This window comes from Bos indicus, chromosome 2, assembly GCF_029378745.1.
Source record: "Bos indicus isolate NIAB-ARS_2022 breed Sahiwal x Tharparkar chromosome 2, NIAB-ARS_B.indTharparkar_mat_pri_1.0, whole genome shotgun sequence".
Taxonomy (NCBI): domain Eukaryota; kingdom Metazoa; phylum Chordata; class Mammalia; order Artiodactyla; family Bovidae; genus Bos; species Bos indicus.
This window is the reverse complement of record NC_091761.1, coordinates 79378899-79401136: the sequence shown is the minus strand read 5'-3', so window position 1 is coordinate 79401136 and position 22238 is coordinate 79378899. Positions and strand designations below refer to the sequence as shown.

Here is a 22238-nt window from a genome sequence, read left to right as displayed (position 1 = left end):
ATGAAAGCAAGCAGATCATTACAGTACAAAGTCCAACATGTAAGGGATACAAAATAAATAACAGTGATGGTTCTGTGGCAGATATATACAGTGGATACAAAATAAAATTGCACAACAGAGACAAAAATGAAAGCTTCTTCAGTTTTTATTACTTGGCTAAAAACACTGCAATTAGTTTTTTCTCCCTTGTTTCTCCTTTAGGTGAAAAATAAAAAATGTCACACAATGACTATTGTAATAGCATGCTTTAGTAGAAACACTTCAAAAACAGGTAATAGAAAGTTAAGCTCTACTTCCTGCCTCATGAAAACTGTTCTCTGAAGTTTCTCCTTCAGGTAAAAAGAGGAAACATTAGGCAGAAATATTTTATTGGTATGATTAAGTGGGTTAATGGTATTAGTGAAAAGAATTTTAACAAAATCATTTGTCCTACAACTTCAAAGGATGTCAATAAAGTTCCATTCTGCAGAAACTGTAACATGTATTCATTTCAATTCAAAGCAGAAAATATTATTTAGTTCATTTCTGTAAATTATAAATCTTCTACACAGTCCTGGATCCACAGATGCATGTATTCAAAGTCAATTGTAAAATAAATTACCAACAAGTTACATCATATTGATAAGTTTATACTTTATCAATTGTGAATTAAAAAAAATAACATTTTAAAGAAAATAAAAGTAGAGTGACAAATGTTAACAACATGTAACGATTTGGAAATTAACCTACCAGCAATATGAAGGTCTAAAAACAAAAGCCCATTTTATGAGCAACTCTGATATAATTTTTAAAGTTATTTCATTTTAAGCCCAAAATGAGTTATTGTTAGGAAAAGATGAAAAAGAAACAATACTCAAGATGAACAGATTTTGAGTTTTTCAATTAGGATTCTTTAATTTTGAAAGACTACAAGAAAAAACAAAACAGACCTTGGATGTAATTAAATTAATAAGTGATATAATTCTATCCATCATTAATCCCCCTTAATGGATAAAAGACTTAAGTTTTATGTTATCCCCTCAAAGGACGAATTGTAGTGATCCTTATGGATGATTTATGAAAGGCACACACAAAACAATTAAAACTCGTCATTTGAAGCTAAGGATAAGTTTAACAAGAGACTGAAAATCATGATTTTAATTTGGATCTTACAATGGAATACCCAAACATGAATAGTTATATCTGCGTAACTAATGCTAGTATTTCAGCATCATTCTAATTTAATAGATAAAACGCGAAAGCAAGCATTCAATACAAGCAAGCTTATACTGAATGAGTCAGTTTCTTAAAAGTTCAGGGTCTCACTTATACAAACTTGGGGGGAGAAGAGTTTCCTAGACAAGTTTAAATTTTGAGAAGAAACAGTAGATTTTTTTTTAAAGAATAATAATAAAGTTTTAACATTTAAATCAACTCTTTAAAAAATTAATGCATTTCAAGGACAGCAATATATATCTCCTTCATAAAAAAAAAAAAAAAATCCCAGAACTATAAAGTATACTGATACTGAGGATAATACACACAATAAAGTAACAGGTAACTACGGAGCCTTTTTCTGAAGCCACTCAAAAGAACCAAATATCTAAAGCAGAAACAATGGAACTAGCTAGGTATTTTGCACAGTATGTGCTGGGAAAATCTAACTGGAAAAAAAAAATTTTCCAGAAAACATATTTTTGGAACTCCAATAACCTTTTCGGTACTTGAAAATCTTTTTTACTTATATATTTAGCCTAATCTCAAAGCAATTTATTTTAAAAAGCCAAGGGTGCAATATTTATTTTTAGAGTCACATTTCTGTTACCCTTTTAGTTTCTTTCAAAGATTCTGGGGTCATGATTTATTTGTAGAACTACTGTATACTTGTGACATACATTTCTAGCTTTATTAGTCTTTATAAATGTGGCATATAACTATATATTAGAAAAATACAATTAGTTTTAATAAACAATGATGGGATGATTAGTTTGCCAAATAACTTACAATCATATTAACCAGTACTGCCAATTATACCTGGAGAATTCCATGAAAAGAGGAGCCTGGTGGGCTACAGTCCACAGGGTCACAAAGAGTCAGACACGACTGAAGTGATTTAGTGTGCATGTGCGTGCACACACACACAAGATAAAAATAACCAACAAATAAAAGGCTGTCCCAAAATACATAAAATAAACCAACCCTATCAAAGAAGGTGGGGGGAGTAAATGTGCTAATTGAGAAAGTAAGGTGCTACCTGGAAAAGCGGGTTGGGAGGAATGGGAATTTGTGGTAGATAACCTTCAAGATTCCTTTCCAGCTCAACCATGTGATTCTAATAAATTACAAAACTACAGTAAATTAAAGAACAAAGACCTAGAACAGCTGAACTGTATTTTAAAAATAAAAGAAATTCTTCAGCTATTTATAGGATATGAATTAAAATTATAACTAAGAGTTTCAAGTAGAATTGTTAGGCAGGAGAGATTTTCACTGTATAAAAAATCTCCAGAAATATAATAAATAGAAATTTAAAACTGTTTCAGGTAAGAATTTTCCCTTTTAAAAGCTAAGCCTTCCAAACAGGTAATTTCAACCAGCTGAGACATTAGGACTGAAAATATTTTAGCAAGGTTTTACTTGATGAAATAAAAATCATTATTTTTTGATAATACTATGTCCAGAAAAATAAGATCCTCAGATATTAAAATTTGACTTAAGTATACCAAAATTGTTCTTTACCACTGAGATTGTAACTAAAATACTTCCAAATTAGTAGATGAAATTTAAAGTTTAAAGTCTAATAATAATACCAACATTATGAGATCAACTGCCAGAATTTGTCATTTTGTTACTCTTTCCTTTGAGCCTCCATGCTGGACTGCTTACAAGTTCATCAAAGTACTTGGAATCAAGGATCATTACTTGTTCATTTTTTTTTTAATGTAACCAAATGTAACAGTTCCCAACAAGAAGTGTTTTGTGTATTATGCCCAAAATACCAAAAATGCAATGTGCCAAGTGCTAATTAGTAGTCTATTCATTTTAATTAAAGATAAATGGATTAGGAAACCATTATAAAAGTTTTGATCAACACTGGTTTTACATCTTTTACATATCTTAAAAATCTCCATAGCTACAACTTATTAAAATTACTAGGATAACAATCTACAATAAGGTAAACTAATCAACCTTAAACTTCCTTTCATATGCTCATAAAACATAAATTTAGAAAGGAACATTTTTAGACTACAGGAAGAGAATCAATTCATTAAATAAAGACTTACATCAGTCTATTTAATGTTTTTTTTAAGTAAGTACCTTTTCTATTACTATTTAAGGACTCTAAAAAAAATCAAGTTTTGCGAGCTCTGTTTTATACTGGATAATTCTGTCCTAGATTTACAGTATTTTTAAGAATTAAGAATTCCAGACTAAGACAGTGTTAATTCCTGCCCTTCTCTTCTCCAGGGAATCTTCCCAACCCAGGGATCAAACCCAGGCTTCCCACATTGCAGGTGGATTCTTTAACCATCTGAGCCAGCAGGGTAGTTCAGTATATTCCTAAACTTCTTCAATGTGCACTGTATGCTATTCACATTAATAAACTACAACTAGGGCAGAGAGAGGGAAAAAGGGATTGAATTCCTTCCATTTCTAAACAGTGTAGAAAGCAAATGTAACTGTGTTACAATTTAAAATAAAAGTGGTTGAACTTGATATACTTGAATCTATGTTCATGCATAATTTTGGCTTTGAACTACATGACAGTGAATGGACAAAAGTCTACTCTGAAAAAATCTGAGTAAAAATCTGAGGGATGGGCCACGATGAATCATAACAAGTCCCACCTCCAATTCATCTGGTTTTAATTAAATATTACACTTAATATAAAATGGTAAAGGAAGAACTGAATAGAAAGCATGTTATTCATTAAAAAATTAAAAAATGTGCACAAGTTTTGGAATAAAGTTATTCCATAGAGTAAACTGTTGTAACTAAGAAGTCCATTATTTAAGTTGTATACAATCCTTCCATATAATAATTTTGGAAACTAAAGTCAGCTTCCACAGGAAATCTGATGTTCTTGCTTTCCCTTTTGTGGAGTTCTCCAATATCATTATTTTCCTCTCTTAACAGTGCTAATAGTGAATGGGAGCAAAACAGAAACCACATATCTTTAAAGGTAAACTGAAACAAGTAAAACATGCTATATTTTATAAGTTCTGGGTCAGCAAAAATTCAAAGTTCTTCTACAACAAAACCTAGATCAATGAACCATTTATACAGGACATACTGTGTAGAAACAACTGGTACTGGTTTTCAGAATATGAATGGATGGATAAAGACATAAATATATAGACATCTATTATATACACGTACACATACATGTATATAAATTATCATGATACAGACTGACAATATCAGTATATATTCAGTGGTTCTTTCCACACACATGCATGCCTATGAAACTGCACTTTCAGACCAAGCTCTCTGAGTTACCTGTTTCAAAGGGACTAAAAACAACAACAAAACAACCCCAAATGTATCTTTAAAAGCTAGTGATCACAAACTTACAAACTGAATATATCATGACACTGGAACTCCCTATTTACTAGTCCCAAACGAACATTATGGAAAAAAATGCCACAGATAAATAGAAATTTCTATAAACAACAGTATTTTCCCTTCAAACAGTTTTAAAAACGTCACCAATATATTTGGGATGTTTCTCTAGACATGAATGGAAAATTTCTTCAAACAAAAACTTAAAGTACGGTTATTTGACCTACAATGCACATACATTATAATTTGGACCATGCTGTAGAACTATACTAAGTTCCTTCTGACAATTACATTTCTTAAAAAGTAGTTAAGGTGAATTTCAGTTTTACAGTTTTTCTACTCAACATAAATTCTACTGAGGCTTACAATTCTATTCTAACGCAATAATACTCTGTTTGATTTTAGCAACATTTCTCCTATTCTGGACAACTGATAAAGCAACAATTACACAGTGAATCAGTGATGTTCTTGCTCAGAAAACAGAATCTGTAAATGGAGGAGAGCTTTTTTCCCTAAGTCATTAAGTGGAAAAACAACAAAAAAAAAAAAATTAGGAAAAAAGTCTTTATTCAATACTTCTAATACAACCAATTGAAAAACATCCTCCCCGAAAGTAAGAAAAAACCCACCAACACTATACTACATTAAAAAAAAAAGAGAATCAAATGAAGCCTTTGAGTATTTCTATAGTTTCTCTTCACAGAAGTCTCAGAATTAACTAAAATTATAAAGCATTTTAATTATATCTTCATAAAGCATGACTTTTAAAGTTAAAATTCCATTTGTTATACTTAAAATGCTGGAGTTGCTTTTATTAAAAAAAAACAATAAAATCAGCTTAAAATAAATTTATTGTACAATACAAAAAGTAGGCATACTGGAAAATAAAAGGTACATTAATATACAAAGCAAATAAAAGAAAGCTAAATAACACAAATGGATTAATCCAAACACTAAGATAAAATGCACAACATTTATGCTAAAAATAAAATATTTCAGAAAGGATATGCATTTCAAATGAAATGTTAATGATGGAAAAAAAAAGAAAAACAAATATGCTAACTTCAAAATGCTTGAATATCAAGAATCAGTAATGGCATAAAACATTAAATTCAACAATACTGGGTACTTTTCAATAACTTTATTTGAAAAGGTATTTAAAATACTGAAAGAATCAAAATAATGTTTTTAAATCTGGCAAAGATTTTCCTCTTTTTTTTTTTTTAAAGTAAAGTTTGAGGACCTATTCACAGTATCTTTCTTCTTCCATTTGTACCTTCCTACAAAAACTTCTGGATGCTCATCTTTAACAGGATGAGTAGCTTAGAAAACCCTTCTCCACTGGTGTGTATTTAAGCCTTATCAACATAGTAAATGACACAAATTAACATCATTTTGAAATCTGTACAAACGTGGATACAATATGAAACATGAAATTTTCATTTTATAAAGTAAAACCCACCTCCAAATGAAACAGTAAAATGTAACAATTAGAGCGTGGGAGAGGGGAGCCTTTTTTTGGGAAACTACCAATTAAAGACATTCAGTCCCCAAACCACAAATAGCTCTGTGAATTAATACGAATCACTGTTCAAAGGTATAGCAGAGTTAAGGTATAAATGTATGGAGAGAACAGACACACCACTCTCATGTAAATGGCCAAACCAGAAACATCCAGTTAGGATATGCATCTGCACATCAGAGGAACAATTAGCCATAAAATCCTTGGCTAATATCCTCTAAAACGTACTGGATAACTATTTTTTAAATATGTTTAATACTTCAGTTGAGCCAAAAGGCTTTTAAACAAGTTTGGAAGAGAACTTCTTTTCCTAATATCATAGTTCCCAAACTCATATAATCAAGACTTTCTACATCTGTGTTTGCACTTGCATCTAAACCATCTAGGAAAATACTTTTTTGCTACACTGTAATTACTATTTTAGACTTTACCCTACACCACCATGTATGCCATGACACTAAGAAACTATCAAGTTCTCCTTCTGACTCCATCCCTGTCCCTCCAAAATCTTGAAGCTCTTGGGAACTGTGGGGAGAAACAGAGAGGTATATGGAGGAAGGAAGAAGTATGAATAGGATCCTACAAAACTTTACAATTACTTTGTCAAGACAGACTTTAAACATTGTGAATTATCTCAAATTTAGGCTGTGTTGAACCTATAGTCCTCTTAAAAACAAGTTTTGATTCTCAATATTGCATTATTATAACTGAACAAAAGGATTAAAATCTAACAGGCATTTTAGTAGCATACTTACTATCTTCATACTGAATTCATTTCCTAACTACTTTCAAATAAAACAAGCTTTATGAGATGTAATTATAATTTATTGCAAAGTTCATTAGCATTTGTGAAATTATTATAATTATTAAAAGCTAAAAACCAAAATTCACCATTCACACTTAAATATAACACAGAAAAAGTTACGTGGGTAATATGAAAATAAAACTGTTCAGGTAAACATTTCACTTGGAAGGCAGTCACTGCTGCTCCTTCTGAGTAACCATTATAGGTTTTTAACAGTGAAACATGTCATTATCTTACATCAGAAATTCTTTGGCTGGAATGCTTTAGTAACATAAGACACTCCTGTACATAACAATTCTGACAGAACAAAGGAGTTGAAAGTGAAAAAGCAAAGATATTTTAAAGTGTTTGATAAAATTTTAAATAAATTTAAAAAAATTTAAAGCCAAAAAAAAAAAGTAAAGCAAATCTATCTGCTGCTATATTAAATAATTTGGAAATCATAATTATGGCTTTTTATTTTTGTATTTAGCACAGAAATACTTCATATTGCTACTGGAGACACCATGTCAATTTTAAAACTGGAAAATAAAAAAATGTGATGAAATTTATGAGTTCAATGTGTGGGTTTCAGAATCAAGAAATTACAAATTTCTGTTATTATTTTAAAATGGGATTATTTGACTACATATAATTAAAATTTTAATTAAACCAAGAAAAAATTTAAAGAAATTTTTCATTAAAAAAAAAAGTAAATCTGCTTTATTTATACTTTTTAAAAGACTGACAAATCCACTCTTTAATCTATTAACTTTACACAAAGACTTAAAAAAAAAAAAAAGCTTTATGGCTCCAGCACCCAAGGTTGAAAGCACAAAAAACTCAATAAATATAGTATGCAAAAAAAACTAAAGATGTTTCAAAGGTTAAATGAAGAACATTCTGAAACTAGAACCCATTTCTTTAGCTTTTCTCTCCCAGACTTTCCATTCTATATACTACAGTTGTAGAGATGTCCTCATTTGACTCAGGTGACACTTTTTTCCATACTGTCTCTTTTAAAGCAAGTTCTTGTTGGAGACTTTCATAGTCCAATGGTCCAAAGGAATGCTAGTTGTTCAAGCAACATACATAATTTATTAGTGCACTTGAGTGAAGAAAGGTCCAAGCTATAAAATGGTATTTTTCAATGATGAATGTTATTAAAATCTGTTAGCATTTTCACCCACCACCATTTGATGTTTTGCTCCATGTTACTCATGTTGACGCCCACGGAAGTTTCTATTTTTGTCAACTTTGCATAATTCTCATGTATTATTAAAAGTCACTTTGAAACTAATGATAGGAAAATTTACTTAATATGTGTTAAAATTTTTTTCTACTTATAAGTGCTTCGCACATATTAGCTTCAAGTCTAGTTAGGTAATTTTATTCTAAACATTTCCACTTGGGATACAAAGGAATTTAAATTCAAAACAAGTCCCTTAATGCAGTAAACAACAATAAAGACAAAAACAAAATCTTGTTCCTGAAATTAAGTCCTGACTCCTTTAAAAAGGAGTATATATGTGCAAAAATATGAAGTCAAACACACTGATAAAAAACAAATATCACTTTAAAATAACAGTGTCAGAACACTGCATTAAACACTTTCTGTAGAAAAACACTTCATCTATAGTGACATATAAAACTTACTATGAAGCTCTATAAGGTCTATCACTAATACTATAACCCCTTTCCACTTATATATCCATCCACATAAAGATAAACTTCACTTTGAGACTATAACTGACAAATATTAAGAGCAAAAATAGGTTTTCTCTTTATAGCATGCAGCACTTTCCAATATGTTTCCTTTTAACAGAGTCAATTCTTAAAAATACTGCTAAAACAGCAGAAAAATGGGGAGGAAACTCTGCTCCTAGGCTAACCAGTTTCAATTTAAATAAAACAGTAATATATAGTATGTATGTCCAGGATGATAACATCAACAATTCAACATTACTCATTTGTTATTAGTGAAAATATGAGGCCACTAACAATTAAAGTAAGTTTTATTTAAACTGGTGAACCTCATTTTCTCTCTCAAAAAAAGTTACATAATAACCTAAATAAGAATTTTGCTTACCCTCTGATCACCACCTTCTCTTCGAGGATCAAGTTTTTTAGCAAAGTGTCTCAAATTATCATAGTTATGGAAATTACACAGAGAAACAAGATCCTGTAATTAAACAAAACAGGTATTATAAGAAAATGGCTTAGTCAATGGCTATTGTTTTTCCATATTTTAACAAATTTCACTAATACTGTTCAACTTAACTACTATCTCAAAGAAAGTACCACTGCATGTTAATAAAGCTGCATAATGTATCAAGAAGACCGAAGTCAAAACGAGAAGACATGGACTACAGGTATTTGAAAATTTACTACCATAATCTTAAGGCTCAGGCACTCAAAATGTGTAACTTTCATTTTCTGTAAAATGGGCATTATAATAATAGGCCACATGAAGTAATTATTCTATCAAGTAACTATAGCACCACAAAAATGTAAAGAACTACTATGGTTACAATGTATTTTAATCTATAAGGAATCCAATGTCATTCTCTAGTTTTTGTAAAATATTAAAAAAACTGAAAAATCAACTGGTATTTTAAAAGGGAAGATCTGCAGAAAAAATTACAATACTCAGTGCAGACTCTAGGAATTAGTAAATGTAAATAAAACCAGAAGATAAAGATACTGAACTAGTTAACAGTAGTAGTAATTTTAAATTGCAGTACTTATTTCCTTAAAAAAAAAAAAAAAAAAGACTCAATCTTTCACTTATGGTGAGGTTTAAATGACTTCTCCAAGTTTAATGTCTTTTGCTGATCTTTTAGAAACTGAAAACTAATTACAACCATGAAATTAAAACTTAAGCATCAAACAAATCTGTAATTTGTGAGGATGATTATATGGGAGCTGTCTGGTAGAGGCAATTTAAAGCTCCTTTGCAAACACTAACATGGCTATTGAGTAACTGACAGACTGGCAGTGAGAATGCAAACAGTCAAACTATGAAAATGAGTAATAAAGTAGAACCACCAGATGGCTCAACTTATATGATCATTATTTTCATTAAGAAAATATGCTTACATGACAGAAGTGAATTCCCTTAACACTGTTGCCCATCTTGTCCAGAGGAGGAGACCAGCACATCATGCCCATGACATTGGGGACAACTAAAAGAATGCCTCCAGCAACTCCAGATTTTGCAGGAAGACCAACCTGAAAATAGTTTGAAAAAATAGACACTTATGTTAACATTTTAAAATAAGAAAAGTTATATCCAACAATAAGGGAACTGGTTAAAATATTACAGTGTGTTTTCATATAGTAGCATTCCAACATTAAAACATAGGTAAGTATTAGATTGGTGCAAAAGTAATTGCAGTTTTGCATTGCTGAACTCTGCCATTTGATATTGGAACACACTCTTAAGTGTGGTAATGCTGTACATCATTTTAATGCACATTTCTTGCTTTATGTTTTTTTCTTTTTGTTAATGACTTATAGCATGCATGTGTGCCAAGTCATTTCAGTCATGTCCGACTCTTTGCAACCCCAGGGACTGCAGGAACCACCAGGCTCCTCTGTACATGGAATTCTTCAGGCAGGAATATTGGGAGTGGATTGCCATGCACTCTTCCAAGGGATCTTCCCAACCCAGGTATCGAACACACACATTTCCTGTGGCTCCTGTATGGCAGGCAAATTCTTTACCACTGAATCACTGGGGAAGCCCCAGTGACTTATTACTTGCTGTTTATTTTAGACTGGGGAAGAAATCATGTTAGACAAAAAGCAAATTTCAGTGATTTTCTTATCCGAGTTCAAAATGGGTTGTAAATCAATGGAGACAACACACAACACTAACAACACATTTGGCCCAGGAACTGCTAATGAACGTATATCACAGTGGTGGTTTAGGCAGTTCTGCAAAGGAGATGAGAGCCTTGAGGATAAGGAGCACAGTAGTTGGCCATCAAAAATAGACAATGACCAACTGAGAGTAGGATGACAATATACAGCCTTGACTTACTCCTTTTCCTATTTGGAACCAGTCTGTTGTTCCATGTCCAGTTCTAACTGGTGCTTGCTGACCTGTATACAGATTTCTCAAGAGGCAGGTCAGGTGGTCTGGTATTCCCATCTCTTTCAGAATTTTCCACAGTTTATTGTGATCCACACAGTCAAAGGCTTTGGCATAGTCAATAAAGCAGAAGTAGATGTTTTTCTAGGAACTTTCTTGCTTTTTCGATGATCCAGCTGATGTTGGCAATTTGATCTCTGGTTCCTCTGCCTTTTCTAAAACCAGCTTGAACATCTGCAAGTTCACAGTTCACGTACTATTGAAGCCTGGCGTGGAGAATTTTCAGCATTACTTTACAAGCGTGAGATGAGTGCAACTGTGTGGTACTTTGAGCATTCTTTGGCATTGCCTTTCTTAGGGATTAGAATGAAAACAGCCCTTTTCCAGTCCTGTGGCTACTGCTGAGTTTTCCAGATTTGTTGGCATATTGAGAGCAGCACTTTCATAGCATCTTCTTTTAGGATTTGAAATAGCTTGACTAGAATTCCATCACCTCTATTAGCTTTGTTGGAAGTGATGCTTCCTAAGGCCAACTTGACTTTGCATTCCAGGATGTCTGGCTCTAGGTCAGTGATCACACCATCATAATTATCTGGGTCGTGAAGATCTTTTTTGTACAGTTCTTCTGTCTTTTCTCGCCACCTCTTCTTAATATCTTCTTCTCCTGTTAGGTCCATACCATTTCTGCTCTTTATTGAGCCCATCTTTGCATGAAATGTTCCTTTGGTATCTCTAATTTTCTTGAAGAGATCTCTACTCTTTCCCATTCTATTGTTTTCCTTTGTACTGATCACTGAGGAAGGCTTTCTTACCTCTCTCTCCTTGCTATTCTTTGGAACTCTGCATTCAAATGTGTATATCTTTCCTTTTCTCCTTTGCTTTTCGCTTCTTTTCTTTTCACAGCTATTTATAAGGCCTCCTCAGACAGCCATTTTGCTTTTTTGCATTTCTTTTTCTCGGGGATGGTCTTGATCCCTGTCTCCTATATAATGTCAAGAACCTCCATCCATAGTTCATCAGGCACTCTATCAGATCTAGTTCCTTAAATCTCTCTCAATTCCAAACAGGAAAAGGAGTACGTCAAGGCTGTATATTGTCAACCTGCTTATTTAACTTATATGTAGAGTACATCACGAGAAACGCTGGGTTGGATGAAGCATAAGCTGGAATCAAGATTTCTGGGAGAAATATCAATAACCTCAGATATGAAGATGACACCACCCTTATGGCAGAAAGTGAAGAACTAGAGAGCCTTTTGATGAAAGTGAAAGAGGAGAGTGAAAAAGTTGGTTTAAAGCTCAACATTCAGAAAACTAAGTTCATGACATCCGGTCCCATCACTTCATGGCAAATAGATGGGCAAACAGTGGAAATTTATTTTTGGGGGCTCCGAAATCACTGCAGGTGGTGACTGCAGCCATGAAATTAAAAGATGCTTACTCCTTGGAAGAAAAGTTATGAGCAATCTAGACAGCATACTAAAAAGCAGAGACATTACTTTGCCAACAAAGGTCTGTCGGTCAAGGCTATGGTTTTTCCAGTAGTCATGTATGGAATGTGACAGTTGGACTATAAGGAAAGCTGAGTGTTGAAGAATTGATGCTTTTGAACTGTGTTTTGGAGAAGACTCTTGAGAGTCCCTTGGACTGCAAGGAGATCTAACTAGTCCATCCTAAAGGAAATCAGTCCCGAGTGTTCACTGGAAGGACTGATGTTGAAGCTGAAACTCCAATACTTCAGCCACCTGATGCAAAGAGCTGACTCATTTGAAAAGACCCTGGTGCTGGGAAAGATTGAAGGCGGGAACAGAAGGGGACGACAGAGGATGAGATGGTTGGATGGCATTACCAACTCAATGGACATGAGTTTGGGTAAACTTTGCGAGTTCATGATGGACAGGAAGGCATGGCATGCTGCAGTCTATGGGGTCGCAAAGAGTCGGACACAACTGAACTGAGAGCAATCATCAAAGCTGATCCTCATAGCTACACGAGAAGTTGCCCAAGAACTCAACATTGACCATTCTATGGAATTCGGCATTTGAAGCAAATTGGAAAGGTGAAAAAAGTTTCTTAAGTGGGTGCCTCATGAACTGATCAAAAATCAAAAAAATCTTTGAAGTGTCATCTTCTCATTCTATGCAACAACAGTGAATCATTTATTGATCGGATTTTGACATGAAACGAAAAGTGGATTGTATATAACAACTTGCGACAACCAGCTCAGTAGTTGGACTGAGAAGAAGCTCCAAAACACTTCCCAAAGCCAACCTTGCACCACAAAAAGGTCATGGTCACTGTTTGGTGGTCTCGTGCAGGTCTGATCCATTACAACTTTCTGAACCCTGGTGAAATCAATATAACTGAGAAGTATACTCAGTAAATGGCTGAGAAGCACTGAAAACTGCAATGCCTGCAGCCAGCATTGGTCAACAGAAAGGGCCCAATTCTCCTCTATGACAATGCCTGACAGTATGTTGTACAACCAAGCCTTCAAATTTGAACGAAATGGGTTACGAAATCTCGCCTCATCTGCCATATTCACCTGACCCTCGCCAATAAGACTACCACTTCTTCAAGCATCTCATTAACTTTTTGCAGGGAAAACACTTCCACAACCAGCAGGAAGCAGAAAATGCTCTCCAAATGTTTATCAAATCCCAAAGCATGGATTTTTACACTACAGGAATAAATTTATTTTTCATTGGCAAAAAATGTGTTGATTGTAATGGTTCCTACTTTGATTAATAAAGATGTGTTTGAGCCTAATTATAATGATTTAAAATTCAGGGCCCAAAACCACAATTACATTTGTACCAACCTAATATTTACCAATACGTTTGTAATCTAGTAAATGAAAAGACAGTTACAAAAACAAGGAGAAATTATCTCTTCCAAGATGATTCTCTGTGGTATACTGGCAGAGAAATTCTAAAGAATAGAGATAAGATGGTACTCATTTAAATTAATCCTCTTCAAAACATTTAAGTTTACATTATGTAAAATTTGACACCAACGGTGATAAAAGACAAAATTACTGTCATCAGGACAGTGTTTTACTAATGGTTTATTAACAATTCGGACCTCTTACTAGAAGTAATCTTGCACAAAAGTAGCAAAACAAAATAATTACCTGAAGAGAACCTACTAATTTACAGCAAATACCAGGAACAATGGGAGAGTTGTTCTACCATTTCCCCACCCCTCCAATACTCTGACAAACTACATGAAAAATGATCCAGTTTTTTTTTTCATTTAAAAATAAGAAAACAGAGGTAGGTTAAAGGGGAGAGTATAGATTTTTTAAAAAAATAATAGAGACACAACAATTACAATGTATGGATAGCCCTTATTTGCATTCAAGTGAAATAAACTATGGAATAATGATTTTTAAGATCATCCAGATAATCTGAACATTGACTAAACTTTTAGTACAGTTGATTTACAATGTTGTTATTTTCTGCTGTACAGCGAAGTGATTCAATTATAAATATACATATTCTTTCTCATATTCTTTTCTATTATTGACTAAATATCTTGATGATATTAAAGGTCAAAATCCTTTTTAGGTTTTTATAGGTGATAATGTTGCTGTGGACTTTTTAGAGTCCTTATCATTTAGAATTACATACTTAACTATAAAAGGTAGGGGAAGTAGGTGTAATAAAAGATGAAATAAGACTGCTCATGATAATTACTGAAGTTGAATGCCAGGTACATTTATTTTTTATTAAAGAACAGTTAATTTATAATGTTGTGTTAGTTTCAGGTATACAACAAATTGTTTAAGATATACATATAGTAAGGCCCCTACATACAAACCTTCAAGTTGCAAGCTTTCCAAGACGTGAATGTGCATTTGATTCCAGCAAGGAGGCAGAACCAGTGTCACCAACGTCAAACTTGAGTGAAACCATAGTCTGCCCTCTATCTCCTACTGCCAGTGATCTTTCAGCTCTACCATTTCCCCACCCCTCCAATCAGTAACTCTTCTTGCCTGTTCACTCTACGCCAGCCCCTTTATGCCAGCTGTTGTACTGTACTACTACACTTTAAAGTATTGTGCTGTAAGATTAAAAATGTTTTACTGTTTTTTATGTATTATTTGTATGAGAAATATTATAAACCTATTATAGTACAGTACTATATAGCCAAATGTGTTACTTGGGTACCTACACTATCTCTGTTGCACTCACAAATTTGCTCTTGGAACAGAACTTGTTCATATGTAAGGGACTTACTGTATGTGTCTGTGTGTATATATTTCTGATTCTTTTCCCCTATATGTTATTATAAAATATTGAGTATAGTTCTCTGTACTATACAGTAAACAGGTCCTTGTGTCTGTGCGGCTGTTTCTCTATTCTGTATACAATTTCATTTGTATCTTTTTTTTTTTAAGATTCTATACAAAAGTGGTATCATATGATAATGCACCAATTTTTCTATGTTTAACATTTTCAAAATAAAATTTTAGGGCATTACAACTTGATATAGAATGAAATAAGAGAAGTCTCTAACATTTCACAAGTGGCAAATGCACAACAGAGCTCAAAGGAATGTATTTTTAAGTTTTAACTTGAATACACTTTAAATCCTTTAAAACAGCTATGGTTGTAAACAAAGATGCTGAACACCACAGTTATGCATGCACTCTTTCTGAACTTAAAGAATTCCTGAGGTACCTAATCACACAATATTAAATACTAGTAACTAAAAGTAAAGTCTGTACTAAGCTTCTACAGTGAAATGCCTTAAAATAAAAGTGAAAAGGACCTATAGATTAAACTTCAAGTTCTTAAGAACATGTCATAGACTGCTTAACTCTATTTCTTACTAATTCCGTAACAAATTAACCTTGAGAACAAGCCTCTCTCTCAAAAATTAATGGACAGCTCCAGAGGCAAAGTTCAAACTGCATCTTAAAAAGAAGCTAGTCCAGACTAGTTTCCTGCCAGAGAAATTAAGATCAAACAATTACTTACATGGAAAGCAAACTGCCCTGAGAAATCATACATGCCACAGGAATGCATCAAACTGAGTGTATTTCGAACTGCTTCAGGACTCAGTACTCTTTCACCAGTGATTGGGCAGAAGCCACCATTAGCCAGTGTTGCTGCCATCACACTAGCTGACTCACAAGTTACTTCGATGGAGCACAGCTAAAAGGAAGAAAAAATTAAATTCTAAAAATTTAGACTCACATTATTTTAGTACAGTTGACCTCTAAGACAATCGATTTTATCTAGTATTTCATAGAGATCTGAAATCTTTTTTCCAAAGGGATAATCTGATGTCATTACACAAAGATTTAAATTTGAACAATGTCCCAGCCCCTTTAACGTTTCTCCTAATTCACCAGTTAATTCAGTCTTTCAATGGCAGAGCTAGGATAGGAAGAGCTAGACCTTTAGCACTAAGAACTGTAAATTGCCTCATGTGTGATATTCAAGCTTGCTTAAATATTAATGCTTTCTGTAGGATATATAAACATAATTATTTTTAACTCAACAGGGAAAAAAGAGGGATGACCTATTTTTAAAATAAAGCAACATACATAGGTATTATGATACTTAGCATCTACATGAAAAATTGCTACTTTAAGGAAAAAAATATCTGACATCTTGCCTATAATAAAGCTCAGTATCCTTATATGGCAACACACAAAGGACTACAGGAAAAAATCTAAGTTCTAGCCTGAATGCTCTGTGTGCCTAAACCAAATTTGTTGCTTTTACACTGCTTATTAACATTCAAATAGCTATTTGATATTGACTATGATTCCTGGATATGGTATAATGAATTAAAAAAGCAAAGTCCAAGCACACTGTAGGGTAAAATTTTTGCATTCCAATACAATCAAAATAATGGAAATAGTTTACCAAACCAAATCCAAATTTACCCATAAAACTAAAACAATTAATAAATGCTGCTTTAATTTCATTAACAGCAACCAAAACTGAGGTGAAAGTGGAAGAGAAAGAGAAGATAGGAAGAAGAAAAGACTGAGTTCTCAACTTACAATATTCTTTACTCATAATTCAAGATCTATCAGAGGCACAAAAGGGTTTGGAAATAGCAATAAGGGAAACTAATTAACTGCAATGAATCAGAGAACTGATTAGGGGCCACTTTTTGACTGGTTTTTACTTTTGCCTCATTATATTAAAACCCCTTCTCTATTTCTCCAAAACTACTGAATCTACCTATAACACAGACCCACACAGCAAAGACGTATAGTAAAGGTGATTTAATTATGAAAAGCTTTCTAAAAAAAAAAATATTTGAACTCAATGACCAATTCCTAATTTATAATTAGTATTAATGGAAATTTTGTTTGTCATAAGGTGATACTTCCAATTCAACAAAACCCAATTTAAGAGTACTCTCCTGGTACCCTGACAGATGTTCAGTTAGATGCAGTCCTTCTCCAAAAGAGCAATTAAATTTTCCATGGCTGTCTCCTGATTTCTGCCCTTAAGCATGAAATTTCACAGTAGATTACTAGTACCTAAGCTATAACAGTCAAATATGTGTACCAAAGGAAAAGAAACTTTAACATATGGAAGAAATCCATACAGGCTAGGGAAAAAATAAGGGCCATTGGATAAATATGACACTGAACTTAATATAACATGTTATAGCCACAAAGAAGCTTCATATACATCTTACAAACTCATCCATGTAATGCAGGAAATTAGATCAAGCTTATGCCACAGATAATGAAGCCAGGGTTCAGCAGCTGAAACCAAGTCACATGGCTAAAAAGTGGCCAGGTTAGATTTTGATTTTCTGTTGACAGTCTGGATTCCCAAGTCATAGTTCTTCACACTGAGCAGGTGACAAGCGAGACTTGGATTTCTATCAAGATCTACTTCATTATCAACTTTCCTTACTTGTTTTTTAAGATTACTAAAAGGTTAAAATTAAAGAAGCTTAAAAAGTAAAGCCAGGCAAATGTTAGGTGACACAGAAATTAACAATAATTAGTTACTATGTAGCTACTAAGTACACTACAAACTCATTAGAAGCACCAATGGATCACTTCTTGGCTAAGATCAAGTATAGAAGCACCAATGGTATTAAATCTGTAAGAATGAACTGAAAACATGACAGGAGGAAAAGGATTTCTTCTTCTAAGGATGACTATCTTAACTTCAATTCTATACCACAGAAGATACGTAAATGGTCTTCTCCACCATGAATATGGAAAGCTACTTTAACTTATTAGAAAATCCACTATGTGACACTGTAGAAATGAACTAAACAAACAGAATATGCCACTTTAGAATGCTGAATGTGAACTTTTTGATAAATAAACAAGTAACTCTTTCAAAGAAAAATTTAAAACTAAGAAAACAGTGCTTAGTTTATAATAAAGAGAAGCAATTGCTGGAGCTGTACATTAGTTTTCATACTCCTTAGATATAATGTTTTTATAGAAAAACACATTTCCCTGTTACATTCTAAGATATTACAGGCATAAGACTGCATTTAACAAGGACTTTTCCCCTAAAGTTAATGGGAAATGACTTTCTCTTGGCCTAGAGCCAAGATTTCAGAGGCATTTCTATTCGAAAAAATGTGACACATTATATACATATATACACAGTTATATACATATATACATAGTGGGTATATACATATCCATTTATATACATAGTTCATACAGTTAAAGTAAGTTACCTGGAAATAGAAGTCCAATATACCAACCATGTCTGTGCCTTCTGGGAAACACTGAAAAAATAAATGGGCAATTGAAAACACAGGCACACAGGAAAAAAATGCACACAAAGAAGATACATGGAGATTAAATTTAAAATATACACACATTTCACTCTGAGAACAAAATAGGACACAATCTATAAAAGAGTGCAAACACGAAATAATGAAGAATAAATCAAAGTAATATCACATATATATTTCAAGATACTAGTTTAACTGACAATAATAAATTGATTCATTATTCATGAACCAAATTACTGGACCAGACACTTAAAATTTAAAAATCAAGTATAACCGACAATAGTCAAGGGTTATACTTTTGAAAAATAGACCAATCCTTATGCAAAATCTGCATTTATGTAACTAGGCAAATATTTGAATGCTACCAAATACAACCTGCTTGAATAATATTAATACTTTGATAGTATTAATTGAAGAGTGTTTTGCAAAAACTTCTGCATGTTAGTTATAGGTAGTTATTTAAAAGCTATTGTTTTTAGTATATATCTCTCTATATTTTATTAAATGAAGGAATAATCTGAAAAAGAAGCAAAATTCAAAAACCTTTTTTTCCTTTAAGTAATATCCTATTGCAAAATTTCGATCTCCACTTTCTCTTTCAGACTGAAACCTAGAAGAAAAAAAAACACATTTGCTCTATTTATATACCCTCTGTAAAAGCATGATTGTTCTGTAGGTTAATCTGAATAGCAAAGTGCAGTATAAAGAACACTGACCCTTAGAAAGAGTCAAGGCTGCTGGGTTCTAGTCCCGGTTCTGTCAACAGGTCAGCTATGTAGCCTTGGGCATGTCATTTAAGTAATAATTCTTTCTGCATTAATTTTCCCAGCTGTAAAAGAACTGAAATGAACTAGGCCCTTTCTAGTCTTCATATTTTGTGACTTAAGAAGCTAATTTTTAAATTACCAAATATTCAATTATTAAAATTTACCCTTAGTATCTTCTGGCTTCCCTAAAAGAACAGTAGTCAGTTTCAACTGAGGGAATCTATGGAAATTTAACTAAGACACATGAAATGGGCCTAACAGCATTTGCTGGATTAACAAATTTCTGGGGAGTCTGGGCAGTGGCAAATAATACAGTATGAACAAAGTTATAAAAGACAAGACTTCATTGAAGGATGCAAATATTCTGATGTGTCTGGGAAACAGTTTCATGGAAAAGAGTGGAAAAATACCAAACCAACAAAGGAGACTAAAACCAAATTATCAAGATTCAGTTCAGTTCAGCTGCTCAGTCGTGTCTGACTCTTTGCAACCCCATGAACAGTAGCACGCCAGGCCTCCCTGTCCATCACCAACTCCTAGAGTCCACCCAAACCCATGTCCATTGAGTCAGTGATGCCATCCAACCATCTCATCCTCTGTCATCCCCTTCTCCTCCTGCCTCCAATCCCTCCCAGCATCAGACTCTTTTCCAATGAGTCAACTCTTCGCATGAGGTGGCCAAAGTATTGGAGGTTCAGCTTTACTGATCTCCTTTAGGATGGACTGGTTGGATTTCCTTGCAGTCCAAGGGATTCTCAAAGAGTGTTCTCCAATACCACAGTTCAAAAGCATCAATTCTTCAGTGCTCAGCTTTCTTTATAGTCCAACTCTCACATCCATACATGACCACTGGAAAAACCATAGCCTTGACTAGACGGACCTTTGTTGACAAAGTAATGTCTCTGCTTTTGAATATGCTGTCTAGGTTGGTCATAACTTTCCTTCCAAGGCGTAAGCATCTTTTAATATCAAGACTGATAAATGCTAAAAAAGTGCAATGGCTCCTGATTGCCTACAAAATGAAAGCTTGAACGCTTTCAAGTTACCTTATCAGGTCTACATTTTAGAAGGATAATTCTGCCATCAGTTTGGGAAAGGAGAAAAAGAAAGGATGAATGATTTATTAGGAGACTAGTGTTAATGAGAGCTACAAGAGGTCTTAACTAGGCAGTGATGACAGGAATGGAAGGAGAGGTACGATCAAATATAAAAGCACTTGGGCAATCTTCCAACCTAATGGGAAGAGGGAAAACAGGGTAAAGTCTGATACAAATCCTAGATTTCTAGCACAGTCTACAGAAAGGATGACAATATCAACTGACATGGGGATCCCTAGAGAAAAGAGCAGTTTGGGAAGTACCACAGTTATCTATGGTACATTTGAGAGCTCAACCTCAAAGAGTTCAGAAGGCTGCTGCTTAAAGAGCAACTGTATACGACATTCTTTTTACTGATCAGGGGTGGAGAGCTCCTTCTAACTGCATATCTGAATATTTCCATGGTCAGAAAAACAATGCTGGATATGACAAAGTTCTTGGAAATAAACCTGTCAACTTGCCATACTTGGCAACTAACTATATTAAGGAATGATCACAGTGCCTAACACATAGTTCTGTGCATCAAACATTGTATCAGGTACTTACTATCCACTACATAACAGGAATACAGAAATGATTTGGAAGACACTCTATGTAGGAATTAAGGAGGTCAAAGTCTAATGGCAATGATGAGGCAAAAAGAGACAGAACTGTAGAATAAGTTCAATAAAATATGGTAATATGAGAGCACAGAAGAAAGGTGAGATGAGATTAATAAAAAAACTTCCTGGGAAAGACACTTAGCTGATGCATAAAAGTTGGTAAGGCAGACAACATGAAATACAAAGCAACACCTAAGTTTAGTTTTCATGCCAAAAATGTTTAAGCCTTGTCTAATCACTAGGAAACAATCCTATTCAAAATGGGGAAAGCCAATGGGCCATATCTGGTCCATGCTTTTATAAATAAGGTTTTTTGAAACACATCCTCAGTGTTTATTGCTTGCTTTTCTACTAAAAGAGTAGAGCTGAGCAGTTGCAACAGAGACCATATGGCCCACAAATACAAAATATTTACTATCTATTCCTCCTTCACAGAAAAATTTATGTTCCACTGACAAGACAAAAAAAAAAAAAAGCCATTTAATAAAATTTTAAAAAGCAAGGGTCTAGGTTAGGAGGACTGTTCCATTTTAAAAAGACAAAAAACTACCTCACATATATGTATATTTATATACATGTACATGTGTGTGTGAAGAGACGCACATTTGTTTTAAATTGTCCATCTAAGGAGAGAAACAGGTTGAGAAAAAAGCAAATGAGACAAAATACTGATCAGAAAACATAAGTGAAAGATGTCCAGATTTTCATTATTTGTTGTTTCAACTTTTCTATAGATTTCTAAATTTCAAAATAAAATGTTGGGGCAAAAATCAAGTTAGCCAGGCACAGAGAGATTACCAGAGGGAAGATAAGCATTATAGGCAAAGAAAAAATCGAGAAAGTGTCAGTCACTTGACATAAATTTAGGGTCTCTTCTAATTACATGCTTTCTCACAAGAAGTTTATAAAAAGTAGTAAAAGGTACTTTAAGTGTTCTCCCTCAGGTGATTTAGAAATCACACATTTCTCTCTAATGACCAAATTCTAAATAAGTATTTGTTCACTGATGTGTGTGTGTGTATGCGTACTAAGCTCCTTCAGCCGTGTCCGACTCTTTGCAACCCTATGGACTGTAGCCCTCCA

The 22238-nt window shown here is 33.5% G+C and overlaps 1 protein-coding gene across 6 annotated transcripts in view; it reads right to left on the bottom strand.

Annotated features, from left to right (window-relative positions):
* The window catches only part of GLS (glutaminase), an 85011-nt gene that overhangs the window by 23742 nt on the left and 39031 nt on the right, over positions 1-22238 (bottom strand). For 4 of the 6 annotated variants that reach the window (XM_019974147.2, XM_070769455.1, XM_070769466.1 and 1 more), the window contains 5 exons: positions 19233-19299; positions 18630-18680; positions 15929-16105; positions 9948-10079; positions 8938-9030 (listed from right to left, as the gene is read on the bottom strand). In XM_019974147.2, the coding sequence (XP_019829706.2) occupies positions 8938-9030; positions 9948-10079; positions 15929-16105; positions 18630-18680; positions 19233-19299 (520 nt within the window). Of the gene's footprint in view, positions 1-5092; positions 7979-8937; positions 9031-9947; positions 10080-15928; positions 16106-18629; positions 18681-19232; positions 19300-22238 lie in introns of those variants that run through there. The other 2 variants (XM_019974149.2, XM_019974151.2) reach the window with 2 other exon arrangements.